The sequence below is a fragment of the Staurois parvus genome, unplaced genomic scaffold (genome assembly GCF_062004578.1).
Source record: "Staurois parvus isolate SC_StPar_1 unplaced genomic scaffold, SC_StPar_1.0 ptg000365l, whole genome shotgun sequence".
Lineage (NCBI taxonomy): Eukaryota > Metazoa > Chordata > Amphibia > Anura > Ranidae > Staurois > Staurois parvus.
Genome location: NW_028318161.1, coordinates 7,386,315 through 7,405,400, shown reverse-complemented (window position 1 = coordinate 7,405,400; position 19,086 = coordinate 7,386,315). Strand labels below are relative to the sequence as shown.

The 19,086-nt window shown below is 42.1% G+C and overlaps 1 protein-coding gene across 2 annotated transcripts in view; it reads left to right on the top strand.

Moving 5' to 3' along the window:
* CNTRL (centriolin) overlaps positions 1 to 19,086 on the top strand; it is a 192,376-nt gene that overhangs the window by 117,132 nt on the left and 56,158 nt on the right. For both annotated transcript variants that reach the window (XM_089685257.1, XM_089685258.1), the window contains 14 exons: positions 1,058 to 1,265; positions 1,788 to 1,967; positions 2,056 to 2,235; positions 2,734 to 2,850; positions 9,163 to 9,307; positions 9,426 to 9,568; positions 10,390 to 10,576; positions 13,298 to 13,593; positions 14,139 to 14,314; positions 14,457 to 14,649; positions 14,757 to 14,887; positions 15,422 to 15,562; positions 15,710 to 15,836; positions 15,928 to 16,092. In XM_089685257.1, coding sequence (XP_089541383.1) covers positions 1,058 to 1,265; positions 1,788 to 1,967; positions 2,056 to 2,235; positions 2,734 to 2,850; positions 9,163 to 9,307; positions 9,426 to 9,568; positions 10,390 to 10,576; positions 13,298 to 13,593; positions 14,139 to 14,314; positions 14,457 to 14,649; positions 14,757 to 14,887; positions 15,422 to 15,562; positions 15,710 to 15,836; positions 15,928 to 16,092 — 2,389 coding nt within the window. The remainder of the gene's footprint in view (positions 1 to 1,057; positions 1,266 to 1,787; positions 1,968 to 2,055; positions 2,236 to 2,733; positions 2,851 to 9,162; positions 9,308 to 9,425; positions 9,569 to 10,389; positions 10,577 to 13,297; positions 13,594 to 14,138; positions 14,315 to 14,456; positions 14,650 to 14,756; positions 14,888 to 15,421; positions 15,563 to 15,709; positions 15,837 to 15,927; positions 16,093 to 19,086) is intronic.

Sequence of the window (19,086 nt, the reverse complement as noted above, 5' to 3'; positions counted from 1 at the left end):
GGGAGTGTACTCTGTTAATCACCTCCCAAATAGGAAGGGATGTAGAAGATTTCCACGCTTTAGCAATAGTTAGCTGCACAACTATTAGAATATGAGCAATAATTGTCCAAAATTGAACAGAAAATAAATTCAATGTAATATTTAGTAATGCTAGATGAGGATTAGGATTTGTCTGTACCCCTGACACCCGAGAGATCAAATCAAAAACATCACTACAAAATTCCTGTATATTTGCACATTCCCACAAAACGTGCAGTAAGCTTCCAACCTCACCATAAGCCCTCCAACAGACGGGTGATGCTTAGGGGTATATTTTTGCGATTTTATGTGGGGTGAGATAGCTGCAGTATAGAATCTTAACAGAGCTATCCCAGTGGTTAGTACACTTTAAAAGACTGATATTGCAAGACCAAGCTGCTTGCCACTCTTCCTGAGTAAAGGTTCTCCCCAGCCCCCTTTTCCATTTCTCAATGCATGCTATCACGGAAGTGTCAGAATCATACTGCAAAAATCTATAGAACCATAAGATGCCCTTTTTTAGTCCAGCAGGGTTCGATAATGAATGCCAAATCTTAGCATCAACCTCTACATTCGAGTTAAAATTGGTGCCCCTGTAGGCCCTAATCTGAAGAAATGGGTATATATTTCCCCGCACTTGAGCAGCATGGATGTCGGTATACTTGCAATAGCCCACATCTCTCAGGGATTTTACAGCAAGATTGGGAATAAGGTGTTCATAAGTTGTTAACGGTATGTCTAGCTTAACCTTTGGGGTAAAAGGGGCAGATTTAGATAAGCCCATCACCCATGCACCCAGGGATGCAGAGTCGGAAGGGAGATAGGTATAAATTAATTTGGGGAAAATAATTTTTGCAAGTAATAGAGCTTGAAAATCTCCAGCTGGAACCAAACTTTTCTCTATTTGTACCCATAACTTATCCGATGGGGTCAACCAGTACTGGCGTTGATCTAGTAGATTTTTTTTTTTTACATGCCTGGAATTTACATTGAAGTGATGCTGGATTTTACAACAGTTTATTTGTATTTTACATTTAAGGTCTTTTGGCTCATCAGACATTCTTGGTCAGAACCTTGCAGAACTACAGCAGCAGATAAATGAAGTCCTGGGGAAGGCAGAGGAGGAGAAACAAGAAGCGGAGGAGAGGCAGAGAAAGTTACAGAAGGAAATAGCAACCCTGCAGGAGAAAGCCAAAGAGGCCCCTGGAGAATATAAAAAGGCTTGCAACAAAGCTGCAGAAGCCAGGGTAAAAGAGACTTCTATCCAGTCCAGTCTCGAGAGACATCAAAACTGAAATATTTTCTCTTTGTAGTTCCTAAAACTTAGTATGAATGCACTGGAAAATCTGTCACATTAGCATTTATGGGTATGAATGTTATACTTCATAATTTACAACCTACAGCTCATTAACCTATCCAGGAGCACCAAGAGCTGTGTAAAATCTGAGCCCTTATCTGCAGTCAGCAATGCTGACATTGACTAGTTTTCAGAGGATGTGCTGATATATACGGTATATATATATATATATATATTTAATTTATTGCTATGCTGTGGAAGAAAATAAGCTAAAATCTGTAAATTACATTGTACATGTAAATCTTGTATTTCCAAACACTGCCTAGATGTGATGCAGATGCAGTGGAAATGCCAGTGTGAAAGACCCCACTCCATTGTGTAGCTTTTTGTTTTCATCTAACAATTTGTATTCAGTGTTTCTGAGGTTTGTTCTGGTTCCAGAATTGATATATCTTCGAATCTGTGATTGCAGATCCAGCAGGAGAAGAGGCAGTGGGAGTCCAGAGTGCAGCAGCTGGAGAGAGAAATGCATCAATTAAATGAAAAACTGAAGACGATGGAGGAGTTTCAAGGTCTGGCTGACCAGCAGCTGGTGGAAGCAGATGAAGAGCGTGAGAGACTTCTTAGAGCATTGCATGATCTGGAGAGTGAGGTGGGACTCTCACTGTGATTTGTATGTGGTAAATTAGACACATTTACTCCATATATATATATATCTAAAACTGACCCTTATATTCCAGAGGAAAATGGAGGATGCCAAGGCACAGACACAGCTCTCCGGACTTGATAACGAGCTCAGGGAGTTGAAGAAGGCCGTGGCTATGTCAGATAAGTTGGCCACCTCAGAGCTGACTGATGCCAAAGACCAGCTGAAGTCTCTCCATGGAACAGTACTTCAGATCAACCGAGAGCGTGCCGAGGTATTACATGGCACATTTATAAAAAAACAAAACAATAAAAAACCCGCAATTGTGGTGGCAAATTAGTGTTTTATGACATTTTTCCTCAGTGTAGTTAGGTCTAAAAATATGGGCTCAAAACATGAAGCTTCACACAATGTTAATCTTTATTTTAGCCATGTAACTAATTTTTAGCTAGTAGTCGCTACTACAGTAATCACTGCTGGTAAGTGGCAGTTGCCCTGCTGCTTTGTAACCACAGGGGGCGCCCTCTTGGCTTGGGTGCCATTCAGAGAATGATGAAATGAATGCAAAGTGTTCTCTGATTGGACAAGATGGAAAGGCATGGCATTAAGCCTTAAAGACGATAACATTTGTGACTTAACACCTCTTAAACTACACTTCTTTTGCTTTTAGTAATATAAAAACTAATACTGTGACGCCATTGTATTTGGATTGGATAGATCTGGTAATGATGTTATCAGTAATAAGGAAAATGTTATTTTATCTTTATGGCAGGAGATACAAGAAGCAGATAATTTCCTCTCCCAGGCAGCCAAAGCGGCTAGAGATTTGGCTAAAGCTGAAGCAGAAATTGATATTCTGCAAGGAATGCTACAAGATAAGGAGAGACAGGTGAGAACTGCTGGGCCCAGTCACTAGTTCTTTGTACAGAATGGAGTCACTGCATGTAAATATGTCTGGAACTTTCAGAAATCTCATCCATTGTTTAAAGCGGTTTTAAACTCTTACATATACTCAGTGAAGTGACTAGCTTTAGATGATACACAGAGGTGAAATTAATCTTCCTACATAAGTTGTACCTGTTTATCTGCAGTCTTCTCTTCTCTACAGCCATACAAAGTCTAGAATTTTTACAGCTTGTCTGAGCTTACAGAATGCAGAGGGCAGGGAGCTGAATTTACACTCTGCAGAGCTCAGTGAGAGCTGATTTGAGGGAAGGGGCACAACCCCATTCATACAGCACACAGGAACAGAGCTGAGGCTGTCAATCACAGGGTGTGTGCTGGAGATCCCTCCCCTGTCACCTTTTTTATCTTGGTATCAGGAGAAATTGTCAGAAGTGACTCGTGCAGATAGGAAGGAGGCAGCAGACAGAAATTAAGTTAGCGCTCTGGATTGAGGCAAGTACACACTATAGATGGATATGCTTTGTTTATATTTCATGTCAGAGGTTTACAACCACTTTAATGTTTGTTTTTTCCTGCCATTTGCAAGGTGATCTTCTGTCTTTATTCATAAAACATTTCTGCTGTAAATTGTAACTCCTCCTCACCAGTATATTGTACCTAATCAAGTTTGCATTAAAAAATGCTCAGCTCCCATAACCCAATAAAACCTTTTATAGCCAGAAAACACTGCAGTTGTACTAAGCATTCCAAAGAGAGAACACTAGCATATGAGAGTAGGGAGCTGTGTCCCTCAGTGGACTCCTCCAAGAAAAGAATTTTATGATGTGTACAAACATCCTAGTTCTTTTCTTTCCCCACTGAGAGAGACAGAATTCTTAGAATGTCAGGTTATACTGCTGTCTACAAGAGAATTGGACACAGTTGGCCAGTACAGAATAACCCCTCCCACCAACATGCCTCAATATTTTGATAGTGACCTCAGGTGAGTGGATGTGTTTTCTTAATTGTACATCACAGGGCACAGAGAAGTCATATATATATGACTACTTGGGTAATGCTGTCACCTTCAGGTGAATGGGCACTGGCCAAAAGAGGGCAAGAATCCCTGTCCAAGCATAAACCCTCACCAACCAAGAAGGACTGTCCCCAGATCCCATGTGCAAGAGCAGGGGCAACCTGTAATGTCTGCTGATCAGAGCTAGGCCTGCAGGCAACGTGCTCTGGCTTCAGTTTGGGGTTGTTGAGAACTCAGGATATCCCCAATGTGTGTCCCTGGACAACCTGCATCTAAGCGAACAATCGTCCATGAACTGATATCCAACGTCCAGCAGATGTTACAGGTCCTGGAGAAGTTTGGCTGAGTACTGAACCTTCAGAAGGTGGCCTTGGTCTCAATTCTGTGCTAGGAGTACTTGGGCATAGTCCTCAATAAGGCTCAAGCTAAAGAACTACTTCTGCAGACTAAATGACTGCCTCTTCAATCCCAGGTGGCATCTCTGAGGTAATGGGAAAGCTTCTTGATTCAGACCTGTGGGTCTGGAAAGATGATAGCGACCTTTGATGCGGTCCCTTATGCCCAGTTACACTCCATAGCTCTGCAGCTCAATATCCTGTCAGTATAAGACAAGCTATAGGAGTCCTTGGATCTGCCAATGCATCTGACTCCCAAGACCAGGTTGGCGTTGGAATGGTGGATATCCATGCAGTTGCTGAATACTGAAAAATCCGTTCTTTCGATAAATTGGAAGGTTTTGAAGACAGATGCCAACCTGTCAGACCAGGGAGGTGTTCAGGAGAACCTCCCAGTTCAGAGAATGTAGGCATCAGAGCAGTTAAAGCTGCCTAACGTGTTCCTTGAACATCCTGGATTTTTCACTGGTCTGTCTACCTTTGGGGCCTCCCCTCTAGGGTGCTGTCATTCACTACCACGACGGGAGCATAGATCAACCATTGAGATGGGACAAAAAGTCATGCTGCTCAGGAAGAAGTGGGCCTTCTTTGTCTTGGGCAAAAGTTCATGTTCAAGCCCCTGTACACATTTTCGAGGTGGAAAATTGTTGATAGGATTTTCTCAAGCATCAGCAGCTGTATCCAGGAGATTGGGCTTTTTAACTGGAAATGTTCAGAGATTTTTCTGCGTTAGGTGTCCAGATTCAACGTCAAACTGGACAGGTTTGTGTTCAGAACCAGGGATCCTCAGGTATTTGTTTTAAATGCCCTGGTAACACCTGGGGATAGGTTTTCCCTAAGTTATGCCCTCCCTCCACTACAACTTCCTCTGCTGCTGCACAGGATACAAATAGAAGGCATTCCGTGATTGCACGGGCTTGGCCAAGAAGAACTTGATATTCTGTTCTTGTTAATATTTTTGCATATGATTGAGCAGTTTTGCTGTCGCAAGTTCGATCACCCATCCCATCCTGTTTTTCGCAGGTGCTGGCTTTGACAGCATGACCGTTGAAGCCCAAGTCCTGAAGAATAGTAGTGTTTTTGATTCTGTGATGCCTACCCTCCTCAAGGCTAGAAAGTCGACCTCCATTAAAACCAACCATCATATATGGAAGGTTTATTTCAACATTTGCAAAACTCATAAGTTTCATCCCCAACAGAATGTTGTAGCTCGCATTTTTGGCTTTTCTCCAGCCTGGTGTGGAGATGTCCCTGGCCCATAAAGGGACAGATCTTTGCATGGCTGTGCTATTTCATCACATCCAAATGGACGTATGTACTTGGATTTCAGTGGTTCTACCAGAATTTTCCTGATATATTTTTTTTTTTTTTTAGAGCCAAACAAAATAAGTATAATTAAAAAAAAAAAATTAAATCACTTCTGCTCCCCCCAGTGCTCATGCATATGTAGGTCTTGCACACATATATAAATGGTGATCACACCACACATTTAAAGTTTGCTTTGCAGGGAGAAGAAACAAGATTTTTAGTAAAAAGCTGCACATATTACACAAATTAACACTTGTTTCGCACACACTTAACCCCTTGATTACCCTAGATGTTAACTCCTTCCCAGCCAATGTCAGTACAATGACAGTTTATAGTATTAACACTGATCACTGTACCAGGGTCACTTGTAATGTTAGTGTCAGTTAGTGTCAGATTGTTCACTGCACTATCACAGTCCCACTATAAGTCGCTGATCACTGCCATTAGTAGTATAAATAAAATACTTACAATTCCAGTATAAATTCCTTAGTTTGTAGACGTTATAGCTTTCACTCAACCAATCACTATACACTCATTACCAGACATGTAGAAGAATACAGAACCAGCAAACACAAATGCTCCTGCGCTTGGGGATGGACTCGATGCAGGCTACAACCACATTAAGAATGTCCTGGAACATGCACACCTTGCTGCCCTCAAATGGACCGGGGAAATCCAAATATACTGAATGAGGAAAGAAAAAACAGAGGGCGCACAGGCCTAGTGCATTACCATAAAAAATATTTAATAAAAAATAAAGTATGTGTTGTACTCAGAAACGACAATATAGTCAAGGCACATCATAAAGAACAGCTGGGTCAACACCGCGCTGAGTAATAGTCCGCAATAGGGAGTATAGACATCCAAAAGGCTGACGCGTTTCGAGGACTTGCCTCTTCCTCAGAGCCCTGACGAAGAGGCAAGTCCTCGAAACGCGTCAGCCTTTTGGATGTCTATACTCCCTATTGCGGACTATTACTCAGCGCGGTGTTACTCAGCGTGGTGTACAAAAACCAGCTTGCTAAACTTCCACTTACCTACTGCTGCATGTCCAAATGGACAAAATTGCGGACACTTATTTCTACAGAAATCACTCCCAGAAATGGCTGTGATCTAAGCCATCACCAGATAGCTCGGTTTACAGACACAGTGTACAGAGATGAGCTGAGAAGCTCTGTGCCCTGTGATTACATTTGTAATCTCTGTGATTGATAACAATAGCAAACAGACTAGTGTTTAACATGGAAAGCCCCTACCCTTCCTTTTTTCCAATTAATCATTCATTCATTAGTAGAAGATTATGGGCAGCAGCAGATTTTTGATGTATACCTTTGAATGTGGGATCATTTTTAACCCTTTCTTCCTCTCCTGTAAATCGAAGGTCTATCCTGTCTCTGCAGTGACTGTAAATTAACCCCTTCACCTCCTTTATCCTGGACATTAACCCTCTAATCTTTATCCCCTACTGTATGTGACCTATACATTAAAGTGATTGTAAACCCTCACCTTGTAAAGCAACCCATTCAGTTTAAAACAGAAATAAAAGGTAAAACATTTGTGTATAGATAAAAAAAAAAAACTTAAATACTTTTTAACCCTCTTTTTTTGTAAGTGATCACATTCCCTCTGTTCTCAGCTGCATAAGAGCTGGGGTAGGAGAAACAAGAACACTGATGTTCCCAGTGAAAGGCTATGCAGGGCGAGTTTGTGTGAAGGACTGATCATTGGAGGAGAGCATACTAAGTTTCCAGCATAGCTAGAGAATTTACCAGGGTGTGTTCTCCTGCCTAGTGTGGTCAGGTTTTAATAGGAAAGTAGAGGGACTGGCAGGAACACCAGGACATTCACACAAAGGAAGAAATACAAAGCAAATAGGATACTTTTTCATATAAGTACTTGGTACAGCAAGCATATAACAGGAGTATGAAATGTTGGGTTTACATACTCTTTAACCCTTTTGCTGCCTCCTCCCTCTGTGTATGACCTGTATGTGCTATGTCTAGTGCACCATTACTAAGCTTGATGTGTTAAGAACCTCAATACCAGTATGTTTAAAATGAGATAACATTGGGATGTCTACTTTCCAAAACGGGGTCATTTGGTGGGGGGAGTTGTGTGCTTTTTTAAATGTAATATGTTTTATAAAAGAAAATAAGGGAGTTTTCTTTTCAAAATGTTTTGGTCTTTTATCCACTGTATAGTGAAAAACGAAAATTAAGTTAAAATTAAATACGTTCAAAAAAGCTCAATCTGTCTTTAAAAAAATTATATATATATATATATATATATATATATATATATATATATATATATATATATTATATACACATTTCTATGGGTGCATTGTCAGTCAAACAACCAGAGCACAGAAAACTGAAATATTGCCTGATAGGGCATATTTACAGGCTGGTACTCTAGTGGTTAACAGCTCCCCTCATGCATAGTGCCCCGGCAGCTGTTGATATTTCTATGGCAATTACAGCACACACAAAGGCTTCGAGTGCATAAGGCCCCTTTCACACTACCGGTCCAATCGGGTCCTCCTGTCAGTTTTTCATGCGGACCCTATTGGACCATCCATAGCTCTCTATGGAGCAGCAGGTGTCAGTGGACATGTGTCTGCTTACACCTGCCAGGATCCTATCTGATCCTGCTAAAAACAGACGGATCCATTCCCTGTCCGTCCATCGGACCGGATGACAGTCAGATTGAAACAGACAGGTGGTCCGTTTCCATCCGACAGCCCTATAGAGAACCCTGTCTGATCTGAAAGGGGCCTTAGCGGAAATGATCCCTAACACAGCAAAAAACCTGATACAGTCACTCACACAAATAAGTCTTCAGTGGCGGGAAAGGCAAACTACCACCACTTTGGTCCTGATAAACCTGCTAGGAATCCCCAGATTTACTGGCCTGACCTAAAAGCAGAATTCTGTGTTAACGCAGCTGTAAAACACCAACAAAAAAAAAAAGAAAATTGGGTCCCCCACCAGTTTATCCCATAATGTACTAGTATGCACCACATACTATCGAATTATGACACACTTGCCTGCACACAGAGCCCTCCATCGCAGCACTGTCACGGTTCCCTCAGCGTTTCCGGGTTCACGGGCCCAGACTGAATGGCCAGGGTCGCAATGATGTCACGGGATGGTGCTCTGCAACGGCATACTGTGTGCCCTGAAAGGAGAGTGCCGCCACGCATGTGTGGGTGACATCATTGGCTATTTCCAATGTGAATATCTACTAATTGGTATACATTTAGGAGATATTTATTGTTCCTACTGGTAAGCCTGATTGGAGGAGCAATCAATGAATTTCTGTTTTCCAAAGGACAGAAAGATTTCTCCCAATCTGTTCTAAGGGAGACATCTGTTCACCTGTGGCTACCCCAATAGTACCAGTGTTATCAGGCCATGTTTCCTTTACTATCTGTCTGAACTCAGTGACAGGGAATTTATCTGTGTTTCACACTCATAGTAGTAAATATGTTTACCTATCTACATACATGGATTATCAGTGCTCTGTCATGCTATGGAAATGTGATGTATGCTGTTGTCCTGTCGTGTTATCACAGCTCCAGGAAGAGATGCAGACTGCAGATGCTGGAGCCACCATCTCCAACTCCCAGGTACTGGAGATCGACAAACTCAACCAGACTTTGCAAAGGCAGCGGGCAGAGACAGAGCGTCTTAGACATGTGCTGGATCATGTCCGAGCTGGTGAGGCGCTTTCTACTGATAAAATAACACATATGACTATAGTTACAGCACTCCAAATCAAGGCTTTTCATCAAGATCTCATTTTATAGATCTCATAGTAAATGTGCTTGTTTTCCAGATAACGCTGGAGAGATCAACAATCTACTGGATGAAATTGATTCCCTCAGAAATGCCCTCGGTTATCAGAGTGATTATATCACCAGCATGACTGACCCGTTCCGAAGAAGAGGCTACTGGTATTATGTGCCTTCTTCCTCCAATGTAAGTGTATTACGCTGAGCCTGGAGAAGAACCATGATAAGGGCACACGGTAACCAGAATAAAAATCTCTGACTAATTTGCTTTTATAAATTGTGGTTATTGATTAGGATATTTTGCCCTCTCAGCTGCATATGAATGTTCATGTATGGGAAGTAGGTTTGTTGGTAAATAACTGATTGTAAATTGCATCGGTAGTTTTGCAGGGGCTATTATGTCACAATTTAGGATAATAAGGAAGACAGGTCCTGCTCCTTTTGCTTTTTTTCCCCAAATAAGAAGGTTTAAGGGTATTTGGAAGGGAGTATTACGTGCCACCAGTTATATATTATACGCTATTCATTTTGCATATGAGCCCTGTAAAGACGCAGGTTGTGGAAGAGTTTTTGTGTCCCTTTCAATGCTATTCCTCTGCCTCACATAACTCCCCCACAGACTGCCTGGTGCTGCCATTGTATTAGACAAACAGCATGGTGTCACACAGGCCTAGAGAATGGCCTAAATTTGACATTGCCAAGGTGCCCTAAAAAATAGTTAAGGCAATTCAATGTTTACCCTTGTCTTCCCCAGAATTAAATAGCATAATATCTACTGCTGCTGTGCATTAGATTAGAAAATTGTTTTGGATTTCCTAATACTCCTGTCTTTTTTTTTTTTTTTATTTCTGCTGTCCTCATCTGTCTGGCAGCAATAAGTACAGGAACTATATTATTGTACAAAAAAGTCTATAAAAACCCGTTCTGTTTTTAATTATTTTTTCTTTTTGCAAAAATCAGCAATATTGCAGGATATACAACAATACTAAACTGAGTTTTATATGGCAGAATTCCGGCCGTGATTCGATAAGTACCAAAGACTCTGGTATCAGTTTACATTACCCACTGACTTCATCTCCTGCAAGATGGAAAGGTGGTCACCACAGACACAGCAAAAAGGAGAAGCGTTTGCCTCAAGAAATGGGACATTGGGTATACTCACCATTTCACCATAGGCCTCACAGGTGCCACAAAGGTAGGTTCTGTAGCAGTACTATGATTTGTCTGTGAAACACCATATTACTTTTTATATAGGAGTGATCTAGTCATTTTTTGTGTAGCTACACAAAGGGTGACTGCCTAGGCCCATAAGGTCAGGGGGCCCCATAATGACTGTATCTCCCCTTTCATTACCAGCTGGATGCTCATCTTCAAAGCTGTTTATACATGTGAAACTTTAAAGGCACTGTACAATTTTCAGATATTTTTGTTTTAACTAGGTGTTGGCACAAGTATAGCTATATACCCTGTGCTGTATGTTTGCCTCACCTTGTAATGATGGGCTAACATGGTGTGTCTGCAAGTTGTAGTCTCATGGCTGACTGATTCCCCTATATCCATGTAAAGCTGCTGGTAGCTTGTCCCTATTCACTAGAGGGACAGGCAACTTTTTGTTCCAGGTCACAGTGTCCAACACATGCTTAGCAATTTCCTCCATATTGTGTCACAAATGTGGGAGTGCCATTGTGATGAAAACATGTCTCATGCAGCAGGTGCAAGCTCTGTTAATTGCTCTGCCTATGTCAGATATAATTACTGTGTAGTTCTCGACTGCGGAGCACTAGACTGAGAGAACCAGGAATTGTGGGATATATAGTTTCTTTACAGGAAGTTCAGTAATCACAATACCGACAGAGGTCATGCATTAACCTGTGCAGTGCCTTGCCGCATGTATGAACACAAGCAGAAATGTCTGACATGGGAATATGAAGATTTACTCTACTATAGGCTGTTTGAAAAACACAAGGTGCATATAGCAAGGTTTACAATGGCTTTAACCACTTTTGACTGAGAATTGTACTCGCAGTTAAAAGTGGTTGCCTTCAATCAAGCAGTCTATCACTTATGAGTTTTAGTGATCACCTGAAGATGATCAATCAAACTAGGCTGTATACTGACAACTTTTAATATGAGTTTTTAAACAATCAAAACCAGAAAAACTACAGCAATTTCGTTGAAAGCTGTCAGAATTTTCTGCCAAGTTCAATTAAGGCAATTTCAATCACACCTCCTTGTGATCGTCAGAAACCAGTAATATTCAAATTCAATTACTTTGAATTACTACTTCAGCTCTTATCAAACATGGTTAAAATTAAAAAAAAAATTGCAATATGTATGTACAGCCTTATGTATGAATATTTCCATTTATGTAGATAACCTAAATAGTCTAGGTCAACCTTTCTCAACCAGGGTTCCTTGGAATCCTAGGGTCCCTCCAGAGACGGCTAGGGGTTCCTTTAGCAATGAAAATTTCTGCTTCTCATGGCCAGCTTATATGTTGGATTCTTCTGACTGACCACAAATGTAAGGAGCATCCTTCTCACTGACTGTCATGCTTCTGTACTGTATGCTAGGGGTTCCTTTTAGCAATGAAAAATTTCTGCTTTTCATGACCAGCTTATGTGGTAGATTCTTCCAACTGACCACAAATATAAGGAGCATCCTTCTCATTGACTATAATGCTTATGTACTGTAAGTTACAGATAAAAGTACCGGTAGTTAGGATTTCCTCAGAAAGGTTGAGAAAGACTGAGGACCAAATTCCTTAGCCCTGGTGTAGAGATCAGTAAAATTAAATGTACTATAGTTGTTATGCACACTTTTCATCCATATATCAGTTATTACATTGGTTATTTTTCAATTGTATAGTAATTTTATAGTTTCAAAAAAATAATTCCTTAAAGAAGAAGACGCATTACCTGTTGTAGAAGCCAAAATCCAGACAGCCCCAGCAAACCCCCCCGTAATGTTAGTCTGGGGACTGTATCCTCCGTGTGTGCTCACCCAGGCACGTGGTTCCTGAAGACCCCTTGTGGTGTATTCCACCAGGAGATGGTGATGCCAGGTTAATGCGTGTTCCCCCTTTGAGAAGAGGAAGTCAGTGGAACAGTGCTGCAGATAGGAACAGTGCTGGATCATGAGGATACAGGTAAGTGTTTATAGACAGGGGAAGGGGGCTAGTGGAATGTTGTTTACGTTAATGCAGGGAATGCATTAAAGCAAAAAATGGTTTGCCTTTAGAACCATTTTGAGTTCTGCTTTAAGAATCGAGTTCCACCCTTTCCTGTCAAGATGCACTCCACTAAACCTGTGAGCACTTTTTCATCAGGCTACTGTTTCCCAGATTTCCAAGGCTGTCACCTGGTCCTTTGTTCACACTTTCCCCAAATTTTATCAGGTGGGTATAAGGCCCTTCAGGCGGCCCTTTGAGCTGCAGGCAGTCTCTAGTTTTGATGTTTTTTGTGTATCTATTTGTGTTTTGTTGCTTTTGCTCATCCTTCAGTTGGACTGCTTTTGGGCATCCTGACTGTCTCTAAATTGCTGTGTCCCTTAATGAACGAGAAAGAAAATGGGATTTTTGTGCTTACTGTAAAGTCCATTTCTTTGAGTTCATTGAGGGACACAGGTGTGTCTATGATCATGCCCTTGGTACTGCCTGTCCACAAACTGAGGCACACTGAGAGCAGAAGACTATACTGAGCTGGCCACAATTTTTTTTTTTTTCCCGCCAGGTTTCAAATTCATCAGTAGGCAGTATTCTCTGAATTCCTGTATCCTTGATAGTAAGTACAAAAGTCCAGTTATCTGTATCGGTTCCCTTTATTGCCAGAGATTTTGTAATTCTATTTGTCTGGGTTTGCATAGAACAAGAAATGGACTGGAAGGTAAGTTGCTGTCTCTTTTCTTTCCCTGGCAGATGAAGTTGATGGCGGCTCACACAGTGATAGCGATGCACTACCATGTCATTTTGTGCCTCCTCCTGGCTCAGTCATTTATACAGTGTTTCCTGATGGTACTCCAGTTCCCCAAGGAACAGTCATTTATGGACCTCCACCACCTTCCACTGGGAGATCTGTGGCCCCTGGGACTGTTGTATATGGGCCTCCACCGCCTGGCACTCAGTTTGTTTATGGTCCTCCTCCCCCACAGTTTACTATTCCAGTCATTCCAGCTGGCATTCTGCACTGCAATGTGTCTGCACATCACAATCTGGTGAGTCCTTTTTCCCATTATGTATGATGGATAATCACAAGCAGCAGTACCACTCTCTGGAAAAACTTTGGAATTGATGCTGTTACACTATCACTGTCGCTGGATTATGTTGTACTATGTAATAAATAGTTGCTGGTTTAATTTGTCTGTAATTCAGTAAATAAGTATTATAATGCATTTTAAGTGAGGGAATGAGAAGAAATCTCTCTGAAGTGACTGGAATTTCCATCTTAGATAGTTTTCATTGGAACAGATATCCCCATTGGAGTATTTTCCCTCACCTCTTGCTCCAATGACAACTCAAAATGTTTGGATTGCCCCTTCTCCTTCCTATCACGTCTTTCTGTTATAATAACAACGGTCAACAAGATAAAAAGAGGGGTGAATCTCCCCAACGGAGCACAAACCGCATAAAAAAATCTTGACAAAGGGTCTACCTTTCTCTAGTCTATCCAAAACGAAAACCAATTGCTTTTACATACAATTCAAACTAGTGACTGTATATAGAAAATACTGTTGATTCCTATTTAATGTATTTTTAATAGGAAAATGAAGTTACTCACCTTGAAGATGTTATTGATCATCTAAAGTCTCGACAAAAGAAAGAAAATAGGGCAAAACAGCAATTAACAGGTGATATTGAAGAATTGGAATGTCGCAAACAAATGCTAAAAAGGGAAGTCGATGATTTGCATAATGCTTCCCAGAAACGTAAGCGCAAGTAAGTGTCTCCCGTGCAGGAATGATCTAAATGTGTAAGAAAAGAAAGTTGTGATTTTAGATCTTTGAGGCTTATTGGTGGTTTTGTATTTATCTTCAAGTACTGTATGTTTTAGCATGGCTAGCAATTTGTGCCTTTTCAGAAATTTCATGGAGGGACACCTGGACCACCTGATTACAGAGCTGGAGCTGGAGAGATCATTACAGCATCATGGCAGTATTGAGGACGAGATTGAATGCATAGAAAAAACGCTTGTGAAGAGAAGGGCTGAGCTCCGAGAGGCTGACCGGCTGTTAGCAGAAGCAGAAAATGAACTGAAAAACACAGAGGAAAAGGTTGGTTGGCGGCTCTGTATGTCATGTAGTCTTACAGTACTTGCTGTACAGACTGTTCATTGCAGAATGTGATAGCTACTGTCATTTTGTATTTCTTTGTTTTCCAGAATGCAGATTTAAAAGAAAAATATTGTACAGCCAAGAAGCATTTATCCCAAACGGAGAATGACGCAGAGGAGCTGGAGAGACGGGCACAGGAAATGGCTGTGAATCTTGTAAAAGCTGACCAACAACTGCGGTATGTCACAGTGTGTGTGAATGCACAGTTATGTATGATCAGGACTACAGACCTTCACTCCCTTATTCGCTCCCACTCATTGTTGTCAAAAGGCTCATATTGGGAATGGATAGGGTCCATTTAGCAGCAGAGGACATGGAGACAATCTGACAAAATCAGTATTCTTTAGGCTTGCGCCCCCTGAGTATAATACCTGATTTGTATTTGTTTATTCATTGTGTACGATGATACAGACTTTGACTCTAAAAGGATGACTGAACACCAGTTTGTCCTAGGCATTCAAAGATGGTCAGCTAAACATAAAAGTTGTGTTGCCTTAGTGTGCATTCATGCAGTGGGCAGAGGGTGCTGGCCTTTTTGCTAAGGAGACAAATCTAACTTCCAGAATCATTTATATAGGTCAGTAGACCTTTCTGTGAGCACAATCAGCAAAAATTGTCTGCTAGAACACATAGATGTGTGAGGCTTCCCAGAAAGAGAATAAAATGCTCTTACAGTTTTTGCATGTTTATAAGTTAAGGTTTATGTGCTTAGGGTTCTGCAAGCAAATGCCAGAAACTTGGAACAGCGCAGAGCAGAGCAGGAAAGCATTCTGCATGAGATAAACAGTGTTGTGTCTGCAAAAGATGCTGAATTCCAGTCTGTGAACCACAAGATCCAAACCATGGCTGAAAGGTAGGCATTTGATGTCCCATGTTTCTGTACGATGCAATATACTGTCATGGTAAATTGGTGAAATATTCATTATTCTCTTAATTTTTTCTGCGTCTCTATCATTTTCTATGAATATTTCATATTTGTGGGGAAATTGTCCGGCTTAAGTCTTCAGAAGTTGCAGGACGATATCCTGATAGCAGAGGGGAAAGAAGGCCACCATCTGCAGACACTGAAGGAAGCTGAAAACCTCCTTGTGGAGAAAAAGATGGCTCTGGAGAGGCTAAACAGTCAGGTAAGTAATTAATGCTTTCTGTTTCACTAGGACAAATATAATGTTACTATGATCTCCCTCTGAACTAATTCTGGCTTTTCTTTCCCTCCAGATTTCAGCACAGCAGGAGAGGATTTCAGAATTGGACCGGCTCTTGGGACAAAAGAAGGAAGAGCTGCATCTCCTTCAGAACCACCTTGAGCTAAAGAAGACTGATCTGAAGGAGGTTCTGCGAGATGGGGAGATGGAGGCAGCTGAGAGAAGGCGGGAGATAAAGGTAATCTACCCAAGCAGTTTGGGATACAAATAAAGAGACAGCATTTATCACAACCTTGCTTTTACAAAATTGTATTCACATATGACCACAGTTTTTTTGGTTTTTTTTTTCAGCTGGAACTTGGTGGAACTCAATTCCACCATCTCTTGCTCATGTCCTGTGCTCCCTGCTCACCCATATCATTTGTAAACACAGAAGTCTCTGGCTTCTGTGTTTACAAGTGACCGCTTGTCTTCCAATAGCTCCCATAGATCTGATCTCCTGAGCGGCTCCCACTGATTACAGGATGGGGACAAGGAGATGAAGGTGCCCAGGGTGCAGTGTGAATGCTGGCATCCCCACTGGATGAGCTGCTTGCAAGTGAGAGAGGTGGAGCCACCTACAGTGTGCCGGGAGATACTAGAGCTGGGTGCTTAAAGCGGAGCTCCACCCAAAAGGGGAAGTTCTGCTTTAAGGACTGCTCCCCCACTCCCCATTAAGGATTGGCACCTCTGGGGGGCGGGGCGGGTACCCAAATTTGACAGGTACCAACTCCCAATTGTGGTCGGACCACCTTGGCGATTGGAAACAGAAGGTGTCCTCCCTCCTTCCCTCCCTGTAGTCTTCTGGGACACGTGACAGGTCCCAGAAGATTACAGGACCATTCATGAAGCGCAGCGCTACTCGCACATGCGCAGTGGGTACCCGGCTGTGAAGGCGCAAGCAGTCACAGCCGGGTGCGCACACTGAAGATACCAGCCTCCAGGAATCCAGGACAGCAGGTGAAACGGGCTGCGGGGGACACACCATGGTACCGAGAGACAGGTAAGTGGCTATTTTTTTTAAAGTCAGCAGCTACAGTTTTTGTAGATGCTGACTTTTTTTTTTTGACAGAATGAGTGGAACTCCGCTTTAAGCTTAATACAGCAACAAAGGCAACAAAGCGAGATGGTGGAGCGTTTAAGGGGGAGAAGATGGGGGGGGTGAATGTGAGATGTGGATGGGTGGGATAGAGAAATAAGTATGTGTGAGAGAAGACTGAACTCTACACTCTGTTTGTAACGCACCTCTGAACTCTGCACTATATGTATGTAGTGCACCCCTAAACTCTCAAACTATGCACTCTGTATGTACTGCATTCCCCTGGTATTTAATGTCCCTTCAAGACACCCCCCCCCCCCCCCACTGCTAGTGACAATTGACCACACACACTTTTAGATGCGGTTTGAAGTGTATGTGTGTGTGTGGTTGAGTTACTGCACCTATTTTCTGAGAGAAAAAGCCATGCATATGACCGGTAAAGAGGACTATAACATGGGATGTTTACAAAATAATTTTTAAAAAGTGTTAAAATCTTTTTAAAAAAATATTTTTGTTAACTCCCCAAAACCCAGCCCCTGCTACAACCCCCCAACAACTCCCCCCCCCCCCCCCCCCCCGCGCACATCCATGCTTGTACGCAGAAAAGAACGCATACGTAGGTCACGCACACATATGTAAACCGTGTTCGCACCACACATGTGAGGTATCGCTATGAACGTTATAGTGAGAGCAATAATTCTAGCGCTAGACCTCTGTATCGTAGTTTTGCCATTTCACGAGCATGCACAATTTTAAAGCGTGACATGTTGGGTATCTATTTACTTAGTGTATCATCATCTTGTATTTTTTATCAAAAATTGCGTTATATATTGTGTTTTTTGTTTTTTTGTTTTTTTTGCATTAAAATTCATTAAAGTGTATTTTGTTTTTAAAAACTGCATTTGAAAAACTGCTGCGCAAATAGCATGTTACTTAAAAAACTGCAACAACTAAAATTTTATTCTCTTTGGCCTCTGCTAAAAAAAAAAAAATATGATTGGGGGTTCTAAATTATTTTCTAGCAAGAAAATGCTGTCAGCTGATATCACTGAGCCAGTCCAGGCTCTGGAGAAATCTCAACTTTAAAGTCAAGATCCACCCACATTCCTAACCAGCAGATGGCGCAGCCTCTCAGTGAGACGCTGAAAGGCTATGCCAGCTGCTCATGCCCTCGCTACAGCACGGTACCCCAGTGAGTGCTGGAGGGACAGAGTAGGACAGTCACCGGCTCTCTGCTCACTGGAGACCAAGAAATGAGCAATCAGCTGTATTTGATCACTCAGTTCTTGGTCTTAGAGGAGCGGGGAACAGATGCAGCATCAGATCAATGCTGCATCCACCTAGGTCAGTATAGTCAGTCCCTGGGTTACGAACACGATAGGGTCTGTCGGTTTGTTCTTAAGTTCTTAAGCCAAAAAAAATATTTTAAAGGTTAACACTAATGTAATGTTTGTTTTGCTGTCTGTGTCAGAGCCTGGGTCTGATCCTGGGACTTTTGCGGTGTGTGTGGCAATGTTTCTTTTTGCTGTACCCTTTGCTCCTCCCATGAACTTACTGATTTAACCTCATGAGCCGGCGCCTTCTGGCCCTTTTAGAGTTTCAGAGCCGGGAGGTGGGCGGGGTTTTAGGGTCATGTGACCGCCGTGATTCGTCGTCACATGATCGGAAAAGGTCCCGATTGCAAGGGGAGATCGGGACATTTCCGTGAGTCACGGACATATGTGCTGAGAGCGCGCAGGGCACGCGCTCTCAGGACATATGTATTTTGTAAATGGCACGCAAATATGCGGCCGCTCGGCGTCAAGGGGTTAAGCGCTGTCTCTGCACTTCCTCTTTGCCAGATTATTGTGCTCTCTTCAGCCAGTATCTTGCTCCTTGCCTTCTCTGCTGTCATCCATATTTTGCTACCACTCGTTGTTGACCCTTGGCTTGTTCCTCAATGACACTTCTGCCTGATCCCAAACTGTGACTCCTCATTACTGACCTTTGGCTTGTCTATTGATTATGCTTCTGTTTGATCTTTACCTGCTTAATACGCTACTAGACCTCTGCTTGCTCACCTCCTGGTGGGGCAATCCTGAAGACCACAACCTGATGCTAACACACAGCAAAATCCATCTCCACCATCAGGAGCTCTGGTGAACACTGGTTAGT